This window comes from Parambassis ranga, chromosome 7 (genome assembly GCF_900634625.1).
Source record: "Parambassis ranga chromosome 7, fParRan2.1, whole genome shotgun sequence".
NCBI classification, from domain to species: Eukaryota; Metazoa; Chordata; class Actinopteri; family Ambassidae; genus Parambassis; species Parambassis ranga.
Genome location: NC_041028.1, coordinates 10,102,011 through 10,120,094, shown reverse-complemented (window position 1 = coordinate 10,120,094; position 18,084 = coordinate 10,102,011). Strand labels below are relative to the sequence as shown.

The following is an 18,084-nucleotide window of genomic DNA, read 5'->3' as shown; positions in this document are numbered from 1 at the left end:
TAAAATGTTACAGTACGTGTCTGTCATCTGGTGGACAAACATGGCAAAGGCTTCTTTAGTGGTGAAAGCTTTAAGGGCAGAAAGAGACATCGGTTTCTGACAGATATTTTATCCAGATATCAAAGTGGTTTGCTTTATATTGTTTGCTTGTATATTTCTGTCCCTCTTTCACCCTTTCACTGTCTAATATGATCATATACTTACAAGATGTGATATTTCAAAAACCAGGATTATCTGTCCACAAACATAAGGACGTGTCTCTTCATGCACTAAAGTAATACAAGTTTATATTGCTTTGTGTTTCAGTTCATTTTGAATTTTTGCAGTTTTCTTGTCCTCTTGGTCTTTTTTCAGAGATACCACAGTTTTTGTATGGTGGTTTTATCTGTACTGTATACATGAATGGAAATTAGCTCAGCGACTTTCACTTTGACTTTCACATTTACCTTTAACTAAACCTCTACATCCTACAGTCCCAATGGTGACCCCGGCATTGTGTTGTAGTTGCTGGCACTATATTTGCCTGACAGTCCCCTTTTAGACGATCGTTCATATGAAATGAAAAAGTCGAACTATATTTAGCTTTCATGTTTTCTATAACTCGTGTCATCTGCACCTTTTCTTTCATTTCCTGTCTTCTTTAGTTGTGTGCTGTCTCCAGCACTATATGGCTTTGTCATAACGCTTCTGATTGTACTGGTTAATATAGAGACTGATTTCTTTAACACAGATATTTTTTTGTTTATTTTCTTTACAAAAAAAGTCCCTTTTTTAAAAAAAAAAGAGAATTTCTGATCCTCTAAGATAAATTTGGTCATGTCATTGTCTAACTTATTTTTTTAAATTGTTCAAATAACGATCTTCATTACAGTCTTTGGCCTCTTAATGTTACTTAGACATGTTATCAAAAGAGTAATTAAACAACAAAAAAATGCAACAATGTGAAAGTTGCACATTGTATTAATGGTTTGTCACACTCCCATTGTTTTGCAAATTGTCCTTGTATTGTACATATCTGTACTATATGAATATATTTACTTTTCCATGCATGTCCAAGTGGAATACCATGAACACTTACAGCGCTGCAGTTTTAATTAAACTACATCTTAATGGACATTGAACTGTATGTCTGGTCTAAGCTTAGAGCCTCAGTGACTACACATGTTTTCTGTTACTGTGCATGTTATGTGGTATGAAAGAGTAATCAAGATGTGATACGTTTGTGGTCTAAGGTAGCAGGAATAAATCTTACAGAAACCTAGCACATTTATAACCTAATCCTCCGCTACATTTACACACTGAATCCAGTGAACGTGGAGCATGCAGGTCTCAGATGTGTTGGTGAATCTGGGCTCACAGCCTCCATTTCATAAAATCTGTGCTATGGTCCTGATTTGAAGTTAATGCTGTGTGCTCCCAGACTCCAGTAATTTTGGAAAGTGACGGCAACCTTACAATTATGCTGTTATGTTGAGTTCGCTTTGAAGCTTGTTGTCCATGTTTCTTATAAGGAAAACATGATCATAACTTTTTTGTAAGCACGCTGGGCCTTAATTGTAGAGGAAGTGGTTGGAAGGGGTATATTTATATTTATAGTGATTCCAGTCCGGATGCCACATTGGCCAGTTGAAGTGCTCAAAGTTAGTTTACACTTAACTTAGGTACAATTAAAATCAGGATTTTAATTGCACGGTCAGGGATCCTGGACAAAAAAACTAGGCTTTATTATTACTGTAACATGTATTGAGGTGATATTCTTCCACAACCATCCTGCACATTTGGACAGTTAGAATTTTGTGAACTTCTATGATCTCCCTGAGGGACCACTAGAGGTTTACAGTGTGTACTCTGTGGGATACTGATGTGATGAAACTATGTGCTCCAGTTGTGTGTGTGTGTGTGTGTCAGTGAAACGCCAGAGGGCGCAGCAGCAGTTTCAGTGTCATTTTTTAGACTCGGATGCGGTGAATCAACGCGCGCGCACACACACACACACACACACACGGGCGAGGTAAATGCAGTCACGTGATCGCTCGTTGCCGTTGGTGAGTTTTTCCCATTATGGCGGAAGGGCCAGCCGTGCGGATGGACCGTCTCTCCCACTCTGATGCTTGTTTTGTGTCTTGAGGGAGGGGTTGTATTTTCATTTTTTTACACTTCCCCGCTTCAGCCTGGTGTCTTTTCAACTAGACTGCACTCGTGTTTATCGGCGAAGTCATGGCAGACCGCGGCGTGGATTTGTCCGCCCTGCCAAAAGAGGTTAGAGACCAGTTGGCGGAGTTGGATCTGGAGCTGTCTGAAGGTAAAAAGAGGGGAGGGGAGGCTGATGGGGGGATGCTACAGCAGATTTTTAAGCTAGCTATGGATGTGTTTCAGCTGTCTGGTCTAGCCGGCACCGATTAAACCCGCTAGTTCTAATTATACAGACCGACTTTTCTTTTATGTTAGGTTGAACGGGAGCCGTACCACCTAGCTTATTTTGTGCTAATACAGGATGTGGGCATACAAGCTAGCAGTGCATGGCAGGCAGCTTTTGTACAGGAGAAAGGCTACCATCCATTTCCTCGTGGTTCCCTTTATCTCGTAGCTAATGTCAAGCGAAACGTTGGTTTAGAGGTGTGTGTCTGTGAGAGATCGTCTCGTTTGCTGTGAGTGTTTTAGTGTCAAAGCCTTAAGCACAGCGTGACAGACTGGGGTGGCCACAGACAAGGTCTGGCTATCAGTGCTTGACCCCCTCTCCTGTCATGTAGACTTCTTTACATGGATTGGTGCGGGACCACACGGCTGATGGTTGGACGTCATTTGAAACGCGTTTTATTCAGTGACTCAATGTAAGTGGTGTTGAAATGGTATGAGCAGGCCTGCAGTCATCATCCTGTCTGGTGTCATATGAAGATAGTGTCTGTTATGAATGACCTCAGTGACATTCACTCCAGTGATCAGCAATATACACGTCTTTGAACCTGCTATTACTGGAATTATAGGCTTATCTACCTGTGCTCCTCCTCTTGTGCTAGCATTACCCTCAGAGGTCTTTGTCAGGTGTATGTGCCTGTACACACTGGTGAAGGTAAGTGGGGGGATGTATCTATTTGTTGTAGTCATGTGTGCACCATTCATTCATACAAAACATAGTCCAGATCAGCCCTTCCCCCAAAGCAGCTGTTAGCCCCTCTACACACTGTCACACATCCCTGACAGTATCCCCTCCCTCTTTCCCCCACTTCATGGCACCTAGGTTACATACATCCCGCTGGGTATATTCACTCTGTGCAATGTCTGCATACCCAAGGTGTTATTAACACTTTATTGATTAAGGGTTAGTAGTATGTTTTTAATAACGAGCATGTGATATTTCCCCCAGCATCGGCTAATATCTGGATTCATTTTATGTAATATGTAATTTAAATTTCTGTCATGCTAGTTATAAAGTAGCAATGTTCTATACGATTTCCTGATAACATCCCCTTCTATAATCCTACTAATCAATACAGAAAATTGGCAGATTTAAGTGCAATTAGTGTTTATAAAGATGCCTGGCCTCTAAGGTTAATGTGTAATTTTGTGTCAGATGAAACTGCACCTGACTTGCTGAATAGTATTTATTACTGTTTTAAATCTGTAAACAAGTATAAATAGATAGATAAGTTTCCTGTTTTTGACAAGCGGATGGGCAGGTCTGTCATTATATAAGTGAACTAAGCCTTAGTACTTTGGGTTACAGGTGGTTGCCGTGTATGCTAGCTTAGTCGCCTGCTTACGTGGCCACCCACCACCTTCCACTCATGCTCCGTCTCAGTGCCAATACTTTGATTATCTAGGAGTTAGTCTGACTCGAGCGCTGCCAAACTGGTGAGGGTTGGAGCCACCACACCGTGTCATCCATACTGCTTCTCAGGACACCGATGGATGATGATGATGATGGAGTGTTTACTGATCAGCCTGTGTTGATGGTCCATCAATCTAAAATGCACACAGTACACTTACAGTCTAAGCATATTATATCAGACAGTGATGTAACCGTATTAATTATTCTTAGAACAAAATGTTACAATGATTTTATCTTATTTTCTATTCTGCACTAAGAATCCCTTTGAGATTGATTGTAAACAATGTTCTAAATTTATTATTATTATTGTGATGGAGGGCAAAACCCTGTTATTGAAGTTTTTTTTTTTCAAAATGCAGTAGACTGAAGAAACTTGTCTGTGCAGCAATAAACATGTCACCTTGTTTTGGCCAGGTGACATAGTAACAGATGTGAACAGAGCTGTTCTTCCTTGTTGCATTCAAATGCTGGTCAGGAATGTGAAGTTGTCACAGTAATGTTTACTAATTGCATGCCATCACAGTACATAGCTTGTGTGGGTATGAAACTATTTTGGCTGCAGCTTGATTGAAGTGGAATAAAAGAGATGAATATGTCTGAACCAACCATGGAGGCTGTATATCTGCCTCATGCATACCTCATGTCACTATATTATTTGGCTATTTTGTCTTAAGAGTCCATAACAGGCCCTCGTCTGAACCAAGTGGAAATGCCTGTTCCTCCGTTGCTCGGATAAGAACACAGGCCTGCCAAAGGGCCTCTCAAAAAAACAACTCAGTTCTGCTAGCCCCCTGTGACCATGGGGACACAATGAGGAGCATTCAGCTGGTCTGAGCTGCTGTGGCCAGGAGCTCTGTTGCCATTTATGCCATTCAGCTGAACCCAGTCTTTGTGTGTACATGCTGGAATGAGCTGTCTCCATATGAGTGGACTGGAGAGTGGTCATACTTGAGAAGATGACGTGTAGAGTTTACTTTTACTTGTAGTGGTTACCCCTGCAATCCAATCTCTCTGCTGGACATGAGGTTGAAAGGTCGTGTCTAGTTCCTTCCAGTAGTCAGTCTACCTGTTGCCTGACACCCTGGCTTTGCCACCCCCCGAAAACACAGTCAAATTTGTTGTTATTAAACAAAAAACAAACTACTGTTGCTGACCAATGGAAATAACTGTGATATCACAATGTCTTTCCAGTCTGGTGGAGACTCTTTCTCATGTGTGGATTCCACATGCTTGTGAATATGTATGTGAAGAAAAGTGTCCATCTGCATCCCTGATTTCTATGTGGAGATTCAAGATGACTGCCAGTTGCTTCTTTTCTAGGCCAACCGTTCACTTGTGTATTAAGGAGGGTAAGAGGGTCCCCAGCAGAGGGGAGGATAGCTCTGATATGTCTATATATCAGAGACAGAGTGTATCTATTGTGTATGTCTTCATTATTGGTGTTTACAGCAAAATGCTGTTTTAATAGAAAAAGTACGTAGTCATTTTGACACACATTACAGACATGTGATAGACTTCCTCAAACTCATGCGTGTGGCGCCTAAGAAAGGTGGACATCTGCACTAGCTTCAAAAAGAGGAATAACGAGGCTTTCTTACCCTGATGGTGAAAAGGACCTTTATACCCATATTAAAATGGTTTTTACTCATCACAAATGGGGAAATTGTTGTTTGAATTATTTACATTTAGTACGGTACTAATAATATGGTATTTACTTTACTGTTATTGTGATGGAAATAGGAAATGAGAAGATTGATGACATTCAACTTTTTGCTCAAGCAAACTGCCAACATCATAATTACAGACTGCTGGATGAGTAGGAATGTTAAAAACTCATGCTTACCCCCATGAGTTAAATGGTTTTTGAGCATTTTTATAGAGCTATGCGATCAAAAAAAGATCTGAGTGGTGGATTGTTTGTCTGATTTTGTTTGACTCCAAGCTTTTTACTTGAGTGAGTCACTCATACTGACATAGCAAGTAGCAGCTGTGAACGATGGTGTCTCATACACAAGCGTTTTGTAACAATGTGTTTATAAAGAGGGATGGTAAACAATAAAAGTGATTTATTGCCCAGTGCTACCTGCAAGACAACGTTTCTTCTTTGTTTATCATGGCATTAAAATGAGATTTTGACAGGAGAGTTTTCATAGTAAGCCCAGTTGTTGCCTTGATATGTGGTTGCAGTAGATTAGGGGTTTATGTAAAGCAGCAATAGGTCATTAACCAAAAAGCACAAATGAGCTTCCTTGTTGATGCAGACCCTTGGCCTTAGGGCCAGCAGATGGTTGGAGATTTTTGATTTTGTGTGTATAGAGTATGTTTGACATGATACTGTATCTGTGAATAGTTAATGATGATGGCTGTTGTCCCTCTTCCTCCTCCAGGCCTATAGTAGGCTGAATTATTCACATGCTCCCATTAAATACCAGGACACCCTCACAGAGTGGCGTGGGTGTGTTTTGGTGTGTGGTTAGTGTGCTTGATTTCTTTATGTTTTCCAGGTGCAGGTTGAGGCATGCAAAAAAAACTTCTTTGAATATGTGTGAGGAGCAATATTGAAATCCCACTTATTACCTCTTAAACCTGCACATCTCTGGTGTGAGAAAGTCACTTTATTACTGTAGAAGATGCCAAACCTATTGAGCAAGCTCACACATGATATCAGTTTGGCAATATGGTAGAAAGAATACCAAAAGCAATATATGCACATGCAAGTGTTGCTGAGCATTCAGAGGTGCGAAATGACATATGCAGGACGTACATCTGAGCGAGTGTTCACTCTGAAGTGTGTTCGAGCAGGACAGAAAGTTTCCTGCTGTAGTTAGAATAAATGGTAACATGTCATCTAAATCTACAACCCTTTCACTGTTAAACTCACTCTGTTTAGTCATAGGATGTGTTTACAGACAAGGCAGGCCTGTCATGTTCCATGATCCATGAGTCACTGCTATTGTCCTCTTCCCAGGGCACATCCATCCACCACAAAGTGAGAGAACCTGTTTTAGTCTCTTGAGTTTATAGGCGCGATTCAAACTGTGACTCATCATAAGGGAAGAGTGAATGGGGATCAGACCCTTTTTTCACTGTCTGCACGCCTACATTTATTTACCACTTCACCAGCCTGTACTCTGACTGAAGCAGGTGACCAAGCACATCTGTGATGTTGCGCAGTGCTTTTGTGCCCTGCAGTCATTTAGTCACAGCCCCTGGCTGTGACACACTAGACAATGTTGACTGATATACATTGCAATCTACATCTCTTAAGCTAAACCCTGTGCTCTCAGAAAATAAGTTATGTTGGATTTTTTTGGGAGCTGATGCAAAGCCCCTCCAGACTATTGCTGGTCTATATCCTCTGGTCAGTGGGGCCATGTGACCGTGCTAATGCTCAAGAATGCTCTTGTGAATATAAATAGACCTAACTGGCAAGACAAATTCACTTTCATGCCTGAAGAGGGGAAAAAACAAGCATCTCTTTGACACAAAAGCTCCACCATTATCCAGTGGAGGCCACCTTCTCAAAGTTGTAAAGAGTCAATCTCGATCGTATGTATGTCTTTCTAGATTAGGTCAATGTGCTTGGATAGTAGACAGCAGCCAGTGGCAACCACATGCACAACCAAGCAGATGGGCTGGCTGCTACATGTGGGTCACTGTTACACCCGTGGGTTGTATGTGAAATACCACAGACTGTTTGAAACTGGCCTTCTTGGCCCAATCAGCATGCTGTCTGACCCCCTGAGAAAGTTGGTATAATTGTGCTAATTGTTAAAGTGTCAAACCAGTGATTTTAGGTGTTTTACCATGCAACCTAGGCAAAGGTATGTTGGCACTTGCCATTCAAGTCAGATGTCAAAGCTTCCCTGAATTGTTCCCCTGCATTCCCTTGCATTGTTGTCATCAATATACTGTGCCCCTCTATATCTCTTTGTCTAATTGCCTCTATCCTTCACGCTGACTCTTCAGCTGATCAGCCACAGTTGATCATTATAGCCCTTTGAAGTGGGTGTGAGGAACATTAGGTATTTTCTCAGCAGCTGGTCAGTTTCTATATATGAAAGCACAGGCCTGCGTCACAGGAAGGGCTGATGGGAAACCAGAGATCAGGGTGAAAGCAGTCCTGCTGTAAATATACAATGAAAGTTTCCAAAAGGTCAACTACTTTATGACCGTTGCGCATTTGGCCATTTTTTTTTTGTTGTGTTTAATTTTTTTCTGTTTGGACTAGTGCCTTCCATTTAAGTAATTCTTTTCCTAATTCTTGTGCGAAGCCAAAGGGTTATCAAAAATTCCCTGTGAGTAGAAGTCCTCAGGAAACCTCTTAAACAGGCTGATGGGTATCTCCCTGCTTGGCCCCTCAGAACATATTGTGCTTGAGCTTGGCTTGTAGTCATGGACCCCTTTAATTCAACTCCCCAGAGACAGAGTCGAAACAAAGGCAAAGAAACGCATTGAATGGGTGTGGCTTCAGCCTCTCACTAGGTCTGGTCTCTCTGCAAGTCCATAAACGCCATATTTATTGTCTTGAATGGGGGCTTTAGGTTAATATTTTGACACACAGTTAAATCATTTCTGGCAGCGCTGGCCTTAGTCATTTCCTGTAGAAGAGCTAAAATTGGTTGTTTGTCTGTTCTGCATTGTTATGAACCTACCATAAGAGTACTGGCGTACATTTTGAGAGAGATATGTCACATGTGACAGGGAATAGTGTTATTATATGAACACACAGTACTTTTCTGACTCGCATATCAGTAGGAGCTCCTTGCTCTAAAGTAGGTTTGTGTCATGTGTCACATACTCCCACAGACAATGACAACACATTGGTGACAGTTGTCTGAATGTTATCAAAAGCACTTTGCTGTGATAGCCATGCAACAGTCACTAGAGTTAATGTCATATCCCAAGATCATTTAAAGGACCTATTTGATTTAGATGCTGAGTTTTGTTAGTATGTTATAGCTGTAATAACTTATAACTGTAATGTGTGTCAGTGAGGTTTTTTAAATATATACACTTAATTAGACATTCTTAAACAAATGTTTAGCTCTAGCTGTGTGGCATTCAAATGTCATGAAGTTACATTAGAAAACCCAGCTTCACATGCAGACCTTTCCTTCAGTCACTACAGTTTCATGTAATCCCACAACCTTCCTGTACTGAACTGAGTGTACTAAAAGTCCCACACCACTACTCCCATATGACTTTGCAGCTTCAGTTCCACATGAATTGAAATGTTTACTGATTTGTTGTGTATGTTGGAGCTTGACAGACATTTCTACAACTTGTCTTTCACCACTGTGCATTTCTTTTTTACACACATTCCCTCAGTGTTGCACCTTGTTGAACGTCTGCACAGACTCTGGGCCATCATTGTCAGAACTGCGATAGATTTTCATCCTGATGACAGGCTGTTTAGTGATTGTAATTGGTGGGTGGTATGAGGTCAGGACCATGAGCTGTCCAGAGAGTGGAATGTAGCCTATAAGGTATGTGGTTTCAGTGTTAGCTGTAGACTCAACACCCATAATATAAGTGTTTCTTAAAGGCCGCTCATGGCTTGTTATGAGCTTATAATATTGATTTATGAGTCAGCTGCCTTGCTATAACGGTACTCCTTCTGCATTAATGGCTTCCTTTAACCCAGGAGCAATTAAACACTGGAGCATCATTTGTGCATATGTCATCTAGATGCAGATGGAAAAACTGAGAATATATTGTCAAGCTAAACATTGTCATTAGAATAAGATGACAGTTAAAGGCTTCATGAACCTCTGTCCTCACTTCTGACCCCTGTACCTCTTAACATTACAACACTGCTGCAGTGAAACGCAATGCTTCTGATGCACTTTCAGTTCTCAATGCACTCTGGTTACCCAGCAATGCTGAGACACAAGTCTGTCATGCAGTTTACAGGCCAGGATTCCTCTGTTCAAAAACACCTCTCTTTTCATTTCTTTACTTTGTGCTGTATTAAGTCCAGAGTCATGCTACTGACCTGATTACACTTACTTTATGGTCAAAGGGAATAGGCTGGATAAGGAGTGATAAAGCAGATCATTTGATACACTTTAGTCACTTGAATTCAATTGTTTTTCTGTGCAATGTCTATGAGGGTTTGCATATTTGGGAATGTGTTGTCAGCTGAATGTAGCTGTAAAAAGAGTTTTTATAATTGTTATAGTAATGTAAATATATATGATCAAACTTTTGTGACAGCACCATTTTGTAGTAATTACCCAGTTGTCCATAAGCTGTAGGTGACAGATAATCCCTGCTGTAGAGGATAGACTTCATGTCAGTAAGCTAATCTGACCAGAAACCAATCTGGGATTTGGTCTGAGGTAATGTTACTTATTTATGCATCTAATACCACAAATGCACACCTGTTGGCTAAAAGCTCACTGCAGTTTTATTATGCTTCAGGGCAGCCTGGCTGAAGAGTAAACAACATGGCTGCTTACTAACACTTGTCTGACGTCAACTGTCTGAGTCTGCTGTCAACTCTGTGTTCACCAGTCATATCACTTTGATGTAGTAATCACTATTTGTTCAGCAACGTTTCACTGCCAAGACTGTATGACCTGACCTGTGACTGTCTCTGGTGAACCACAGTGACCCAAATTAATGCGTGAAAGTACATTATACGAAGCATAAAAAAGCAGAGAGCGTCAAATGATAAAATATGTGTGTCCCGACTTTCTCATAGAGACACAAGTTGAAATTAGCTTTCAATCTCCAGCTCAATTCTCCACAGATCTCACTCAGCTGGCCAGAGAGTGCTGGATCTGCCAATATAAAATGCACAACGTAATAGAAGTAATGGAGGAAGTAAGGCAATAGTCCCACTGCACTCAAACAGAATGTGAATGCTGTAAAAGCTTTGGAGAGAACATTAGTTTTATTTCTCTGGCCAACATAACTTTCAGGATGCTGACTGTTCAGTCTGATTGTGCCTTTGCTACAAAAAAAGATTGTTACTTAGTCTTAATTCTTTATATCACTAGGGCCAGTACAATTGAGTTCTAAGTGTTTTTGTCCTGTACAGGAAGGTCTGATTTCATGAAATGATAAAGTACTTGTCTCAGGCAGGGTTGACCTGCCTTCTGTGTTTTTTCGCATGGGGGTGTGTTTATGAGGTATTGTGTTAAAAAGGCTTTACACATGAGGGGATTTATTTTGCTAACACTCTAGCTTTGATGAGCATGATGTGTGAGCCACTGCATCTTCGTTTTTTTTTTATCTTTACAGTTTCCTGTACGTCCCACCTTTTTGTGCTGCCAGTGCAGCCTAGGTACATGGTTTCACTTCTGGTTTTCAGTACTACTCACACCTACTGTTACATCCGCTTTCCTCACCCTTTGAATGTATACCTACCATATAGTAGCAAATACAGATGTTCACAATAGCAAGAGAATGTGGATGTCCCAGTTGTTTTGATCTGTATCAATGGTAGAAACTGGCTACAACAAGTTTTTTATTTCATTGTTTTTCCTTAGCTAACACTTAATACGGTCTAAACCTTATCTATGTTTACCTCATAAACTGGCAAATTAGTTCTCTATGATTCATCACTTGAAAACATCTTAAAAGATAAGCGTGATGAATACTAACTAATAAAATCTATCATGATTACCTGTCAGGACCTGCTGGTTCTATCCTTCAAACAACCAAAGACAAACTGCATCAAGTCTCCTCTGGAGATTCTGTCGAGAAGAAAAGATAACACTCCCTAGCCCCCTTTTTCCTCAGCTGGCCCACAGATTTCTTGAGCTGTGTAGAGATAACTTCATCCTCCCTGTCTGCCTGGAAACCCCCACACAGATCCACTGGGTTCCAGAGGGAATTGTAGGGCTGGTTTTGGAGTGGAAAACATTGGTCCTGGAGGTGGGAGGTTTATGTACAAATGTTTGAATCCAGTTCCAGATATGGACAAAATACCCCCTGAGTAAGAACAGAGCTCTGCTGAATAATAAAAGCTGGGGTTCGTCCTGATAACGTACACAGTTGTAAGGGTGAAGCATGCATTTTGTAGTAACTGTCAGCCCAATTTAAAAAAAATAAATATTATACATAAATGTTTCACACATTCTGTATTGAAAAATGAGTTAAAATACCCAAAAGGTAATGTAATCTAGAATTATTTGACTGTCATCTTTTATTATTACCTAACTGAATCAAAACTGTCAAGCACAATAGTAATGTATGTCGTACACTTCTTTCATCTTGAGTTCACTGTTAAATAAAATATGTCTGTGTAATACAGGCAAATGGAATGTTTTTCTAACAGCTTATATTATAGAGCATAAAATGCGCTTCTTACATCTACTTTGACTAATGACCAGGTGTCATTAAGTGGCCTTGGTGTCAGACTCATTCATTTGCATTTCCTGCCAATTGCTATTTACCCATGTTCTCAGCACAGTCTGTCCATTGTTTTTGTGTTTCTGCTTTAGAGTCTCTATAAATAAGATCTTGTGGGTGACGTTAGTTCCTCCTCTCTCAGCCTCTGTGTGTGTGTATTTACATGTTAATGTGCTTATTCTGTCTATTTGTGTGGGTATTTGTGTAGTTGTGCTATGTGTCTTCTCACTGTAATTTGCTACTGAATAGCTTTTTGTGTCTGTGCATCTTTAAGGTGTGGTTCACATTACAGAGTGTAAACTGCTGATAAACAAAGATGCTTTCCAGATCGAACCAGTGTTGCTGGCTAGAAGCCTGAACGTGGTTTATTTATCATCTATCCTTTTAACCAAATGTCCAGACAGAGAAATATAATCCAGAAAGTTATGTGTAATCTCGGATTACAGATTAGGATAGAGCCAAAAATTTTATTTACAGCCACCTATTTATCCTTGTCTTTGTACATTTGTGTTCTGGCAAGAAACCCGTCACATGTAGGTTTATGTGTGCTTGTAGGGAGAGGGGGTGAGGCAAAAGGAAATTGTGGGTAACAGCCATGGCACCAATCTACCCGCAGTAATTACAGAGCGCTCTCTGGTGGGAGGTGTAATGCATACATAGAGGTGTGTGTTTGTGGGGTGGGGGTAGTCGTAGTAGTTTGTGCATATGATGGTTGGAAGGTTAAAGATGCGTTATTGAATTATACAACTCTTGCACACGAATGATTTTACATAATGTTTATTGGTATTTTATTTTCAAGTCAAAAGCAAGATAAAAGACGACGTTGGCATCAATCCAATGATGTCCAAGAGGACTTGGTGGGTGGTGGAGATTTTCATTTCTTTAACACTCTTTAAGTGACTTGGCTGCTACATCTTCATCAAAATGAAGTAGCTCAGTGGAATGCCATTTTGACAGTTATGATGGCACATTTGCTGCTGTGGACCATTTTGTTGAGGTCCAAGACATATAAAGAAGCCTCCCATTTAGAGGGGACTGTGTTTAAAATTTCCTTAACAGCTTTAATCTTAGACTTCTTCTACCACATATTTATTAATCCCCCTCTTGTTATGATGCATGTTTACTGATTTTGCTGTATGACGGACCATATATTTGGTGAGGTGGCATTGAGTGGTTGTGTTGCTTAAAACTGCCTGTGTGTCTGTTGTTCATACAACAAAAACATGTGACAGGTAGAAGGCTGATCAGCTGATTTTTAAGCCAAGCAACATACATGGCGCAAATCGTTTGCATTCTAATGTACTTTACTGACGTCAATCTGATTGTTTACTTTGTTATGGATGGTTGGGTGTTAACTGTCCAGTTCAGACCCTCCTTGTTGGTAGTTTCAGCTATTAGCTAATCTCAGGGCTGTTGCTCAACTCTTTCATTTGTTCCACTGTTTGAGTGAATGTGCTATGACAACAAAAGGGATGGAAAACTATGGCATGCATGAAAATGTGCTTCACTAAGCCTCTCAGTTTTTGTTTTGTTTTTTATAACCTTGCTAATATCAGTTAAGTGATGGAGAGCATAAAATTTGGCAGCAGGTTCTACACTGAAGACTTGGCACTCTAGCTTTGTTGCTTTAGCTTTATATAAATATACTCTGATACTGTGTGGCGATTGTTTGTGGTGGCAGCTGGAATTAAACAGCTTCCAGGCATAATTTCAGCCATTGCTGAATGAGCTGGAGGCGTATGGGAGGTTTTAGGTGTTTCTATTGAGGATTAATCCTTGTTCATTTGTTTTATTTGCACATTCTCCCCCTGCAGTATGTTCAAACAACCATAACTACAGCCTTTCCTTCACCGACTGTGTGAAGGCCCCATTCACACTGGAGAAAAAAGCATGTCTGCTGTCCTCCAAACCACTAGGTGGCGCCTCGTAATATACAGAGTCCGTTCAGGCCGCGGTAGGACCGCGTGTGCGCATGCGTCGTGCGGTTTTTTGTCCCGTGTCGCCCCGTGAACCGGAAGTAGCACATCGCTAACCGGAATGAGCATGTCGCTAGCCGGATTCGCTAGCCACATTTGCTTTCACACCTGAGCCACATTTGAGCCAATCCGGCTAGATCCACCTCTCGTGGGTGGATCTAGCCGGATTGAAATCAAACTGGATACTGGCGGATTCGAGGTGTTCACAAAAAACAAAAACATCTGGATAGGCCTGAATCCAGCTTTAGCCAGATTTTTTCCCCCAGTGTGAACGGGGTATTAGTCTTCATCACTCACCATTATTCACCATAATGTGGTATTTCTGTTTCTCATAAGGGAGTCAGCCTATTGTTAATAGTAACCTGCAGTTAGTCATGTTTAAACATTTCAGCAGCATCATACATCAAGATTAGCTCTTTTACCCTGCTGTTCTTTCTTATGGAATCCTATTCTGTTTATGTCTATGTCTATGTGTTTGTATATTGCATGTAGTATTTAAGGCCATTCCTCGAGAAAATGTTGATGGTGTAGATGAAGAACTTCCATTTCAGTTTCTGTGTTTTCATTTCATTGGGGAGGTGTCCATTGGGTGGTAGTGTCACGCTACTGTAACTCAAGGTACCAAATTTATACTGCAGTTTAAGTAAAAGTTAATTCAGGATGTTGTGATATATAGCACTTAGTAGGAATTGTATGTGTGTATTCATTGCCTCTGTGACCCTGCACTGTCAGCTGTGAAGGGATCAGCCCTGTGTCTGACTTGTGTTGAGGTCAGGGGTCTACAGCAGTAGTTAAAAAGAAGAGTCAGAGGGCCATTCTTTCTTTAATGAGCTCTGAAATGTCAGAGTGTTGTTGCTGAATGCTTACAGGTATGAGATGTATAACCCCAAATTTATACATCTTATTAATGCACACTGCTAACCCTGACACTCAGACTTTACCAAGGTAGTTTTAGAAAAGTTAAAAACACACTGTCCAGGTATGACATACTGACACACATCTCACTGAAAGTGCTTATAATGCCACTCTGCTCCAGGCTTCCTCAGCATTCATTCCCTTGCGTACTGTGGCACCCTTTAACCTGCACCAGCTGTGTATACACACACACAGTTACATTAGCTTCCTGCACCTCAGGGGAGTTTTTGACCAGTGAGCCAGCTCTTCTGGCCAGTTGGCCTTCTCTATTAATGTGGTGTTTTCCAATCAGCACATTCCTTTTTCTCTAGACAGACACAGGGAGACGATCTTGGCAGTGCACACACAGGGTGGGGTAATGCTCATATCCTGTCCCCTGACCTCAGATTACACACACACACAGACACACAGAGTTACTGTACTTGTTTGCTCATGCTCACACTCAAAACACCACGTTCTTGCTCTTACTACATAAAGCTTTTCTTCTGTTTTAAACCAGCTGTCACAGTCATTCACTCAGTCCAGAGCCCCTCACTGTCCTTCTGGCCACTGCCAGCCATAGAGCTAGAGTGGTCGTGCCAATCCGTGCCTGTTGTTATGGCCCACACCAACACAGACTTTCCTCTGTCTGTGTTAATGACCACCCCTGCTCCATCTTTCCGTCTCCCCCTTCCTCTCTCCCAGCACCACTTGGGCACCAGGACTGGGCTTGGCATAACCTTGTCTCCAACAACAATGACGCTCCAGTGCACCACAATCAATTTGCAGCTGATTGCTTTGCTTGCATGTCTGTCTGTGAGTGTTTTCCTCTATATAAACAAGCCTGGGGCATGCTTTAGAGATGGACAAATGAAGAAAAAGACATGGTAACACACTTTGCTGCTTTTTTTTCATCACTTGTATATTTCAGGACTCAATGTGAACCCAGGCATAAAATGTTATATGGTGAGGGTTGAATGCTGGCCACCCCATTTGAGCTTTTTTACACAGAGAATGACAAAGCACTCTATCTCACACTCCCTTTTACTCTAAGGCTGTCTGACTTTGTTTTGCTGGCTTTTTGTCGGAGAATGTTCCTCCCTCTTCCCCTGTTTCTCATAATTTCAGTGTTGTGAAACCTCAAGAGTTTTCTGCATGGGAGGGATCAGAAATAAAGTCTACATGACTGAAATTCAACCCATACTGGCAATCGACATACTCAGTCCTGAGGGGAACTTTCTTTCTGATTTTGTTGTTTATCCAGGCAAATCCCAGACTCCAATGGACAGTAACCAAAGTGTGAGAAAAAGTTAAGGCACAACACACAGTATCTTGAGTGACACAGGGGACTCCCCACCCAGCGCTAACTTATCCAGCCCACCTCACTTCAATCTGCCTGTTGAACTTTGGCTCTCCCTCTCTCCTCGTTTTCTTTCCATTGTTGTTTCATACACACACTAGACTGCAATCCTTTTTCCTTCCGCTAGTGACTCTCACCATCGCCTCCTCAGTAGGTTGGATGCAGGTCTCCTTGTTGTCACTGGTCAGTGTGTGGAGGAGGTGTCAGGAGATTGAGGCTATGCAGCCTCTTGGCTCATTGCACTTGACATAAGCTACAGCGCTATCACAGGACACAGAAGTAGTGGAATAACTGAGAGTGTCAGTGATTGTAGCGCTGGAATTGTTTGTGTGTACAAGGGGAGTGTGTGTGTATGTTTGTTCACTTGGCAGGGTGTGTCTTACATGCATGTTTGCTGCGCAAGCAGAAGACTGTGTATTTTGGGGACCCTGTAAGTGGACTTTGTCATACCTCTGTTGCTCTCTAGCAAACTTTGGTAGTGTTAGGAGTCCTGCCAGCCTAAGGCTGAATGAGGAAGGGGTGGTGCTGAGCATGCAGTGGGACTGGATGAGATAAACTGTTGAATTCCATGTGAAACTGGCTCACATGGCTTCCCCTTTGCTCTGCTTACTATCCCAATGGCTTTCAGTTTTTTTGTTGTTCTCTGCTTAGCACAGATATCTGTGAGCTGCAGGAGTCATATTTGGGTTTCATAGCCAGGAGGAGGTTTTTGTGTGCTCATCATGTTTATTCAATGGGGCTAATGTAAGGCCAAACAATGGTGTTATCTCGTTGCGTAGTCATAAATGGACTTAGCCTGTCAACATGTGGAGTTCAGTAGATTTAGTTTAAAGCGGATTATTATTATGACTCAACTATTGCAAATGTATCCGCTAAAGCAGAAGCTGTGTTTGTGTTGGAGGAGGGTAGTGTGTGCTCTTTTTTTGGTTTATGTGTTTGTGTAGTTGTCTGTAGTTTGTGTGGTAATTATGACTAACATAACAGTGTGGTGTTGCTGTCCTCTCTCCTAGGTGACATCACACAGAAGGGCTATGAGAAGAAAAGAGCCAAGCTGCTGGCCTCCTACATTCCTCATTTGCCAAGTAGGACCAAGTCATCTTCTTTTCAAGTCCTCCTTCTTCCTTTTCTGCATAAATTCCTCCTGTCAGCCTTACTTGTTGGTCACTCTGGCATGCTGAAGTCTGTGATTCAAATCATGATTTTCTTTTAACTGACAGTTCTTTGCCATCATCTGTATTTTCAGCTTCACAAAAAGTAACCTCACAGACTGTAATTCTCTTTTGTCCAAGTTCTCTCAGAATTTCTGGCATTCTGTGACACTCTAGTGGCCAAAATGAGAAATGCATCTAGGGTAACTAACACGCACAGTGACTTAACTGTACAGAGCAAATTCCCACAATGACAAAACCACAACTTGCATCAGAGCTTATGCTGTTATTTGTAAGCTTCCAATGAATGTGACACTATTGTGAACTGTGAAGTAATACTTAAACCAGTGTCAGTTCACAGGGATAGGAAAGTACCACAGTTTCACTGTCTTACTATGAGTCAGTCACCTCTTGGCTCATTAAAGAGCTGATCTGTCTGAATTCTCTCCGTCAGCTGCCTTGCAAAAGGGTGTGGTGCTTCCTCAGGGAAAATATCACCATATTGACGTGAGA

At 41.4% G+C, this 18,084-nt stretch overlaps 1 protein-coding gene across 2 annotated transcripts in view; it reads left to right on the top strand.

Moving 5' to 3' along the window:
• The first annotated feature begins 2,051 nt into the window (after positions 1-2,051).
• dip2ba (disco-interacting protein 2 homolog Ba) overlaps positions 2,052-18,084 on the top strand; it is a 32,874-nt gene continuing 16,841 nt past the window's right edge. For both annotated transcript variants that reach the window (XM_028409089.1, XM_028409088.1), the window contains exons 1-2: positions 2,052-2,302; positions 17,434-17,505. In XM_028409089.1, coding sequence (XP_028264890.1) covers positions 2,218-2,302; positions 17,434-17,505 — 157 coding nt within the window. In that variant the 5' untranslated portion in view covers positions 2,052-2,217. The remainder of the gene's footprint in view (positions 2,303-17,433; positions 17,506-18,084) is intronic.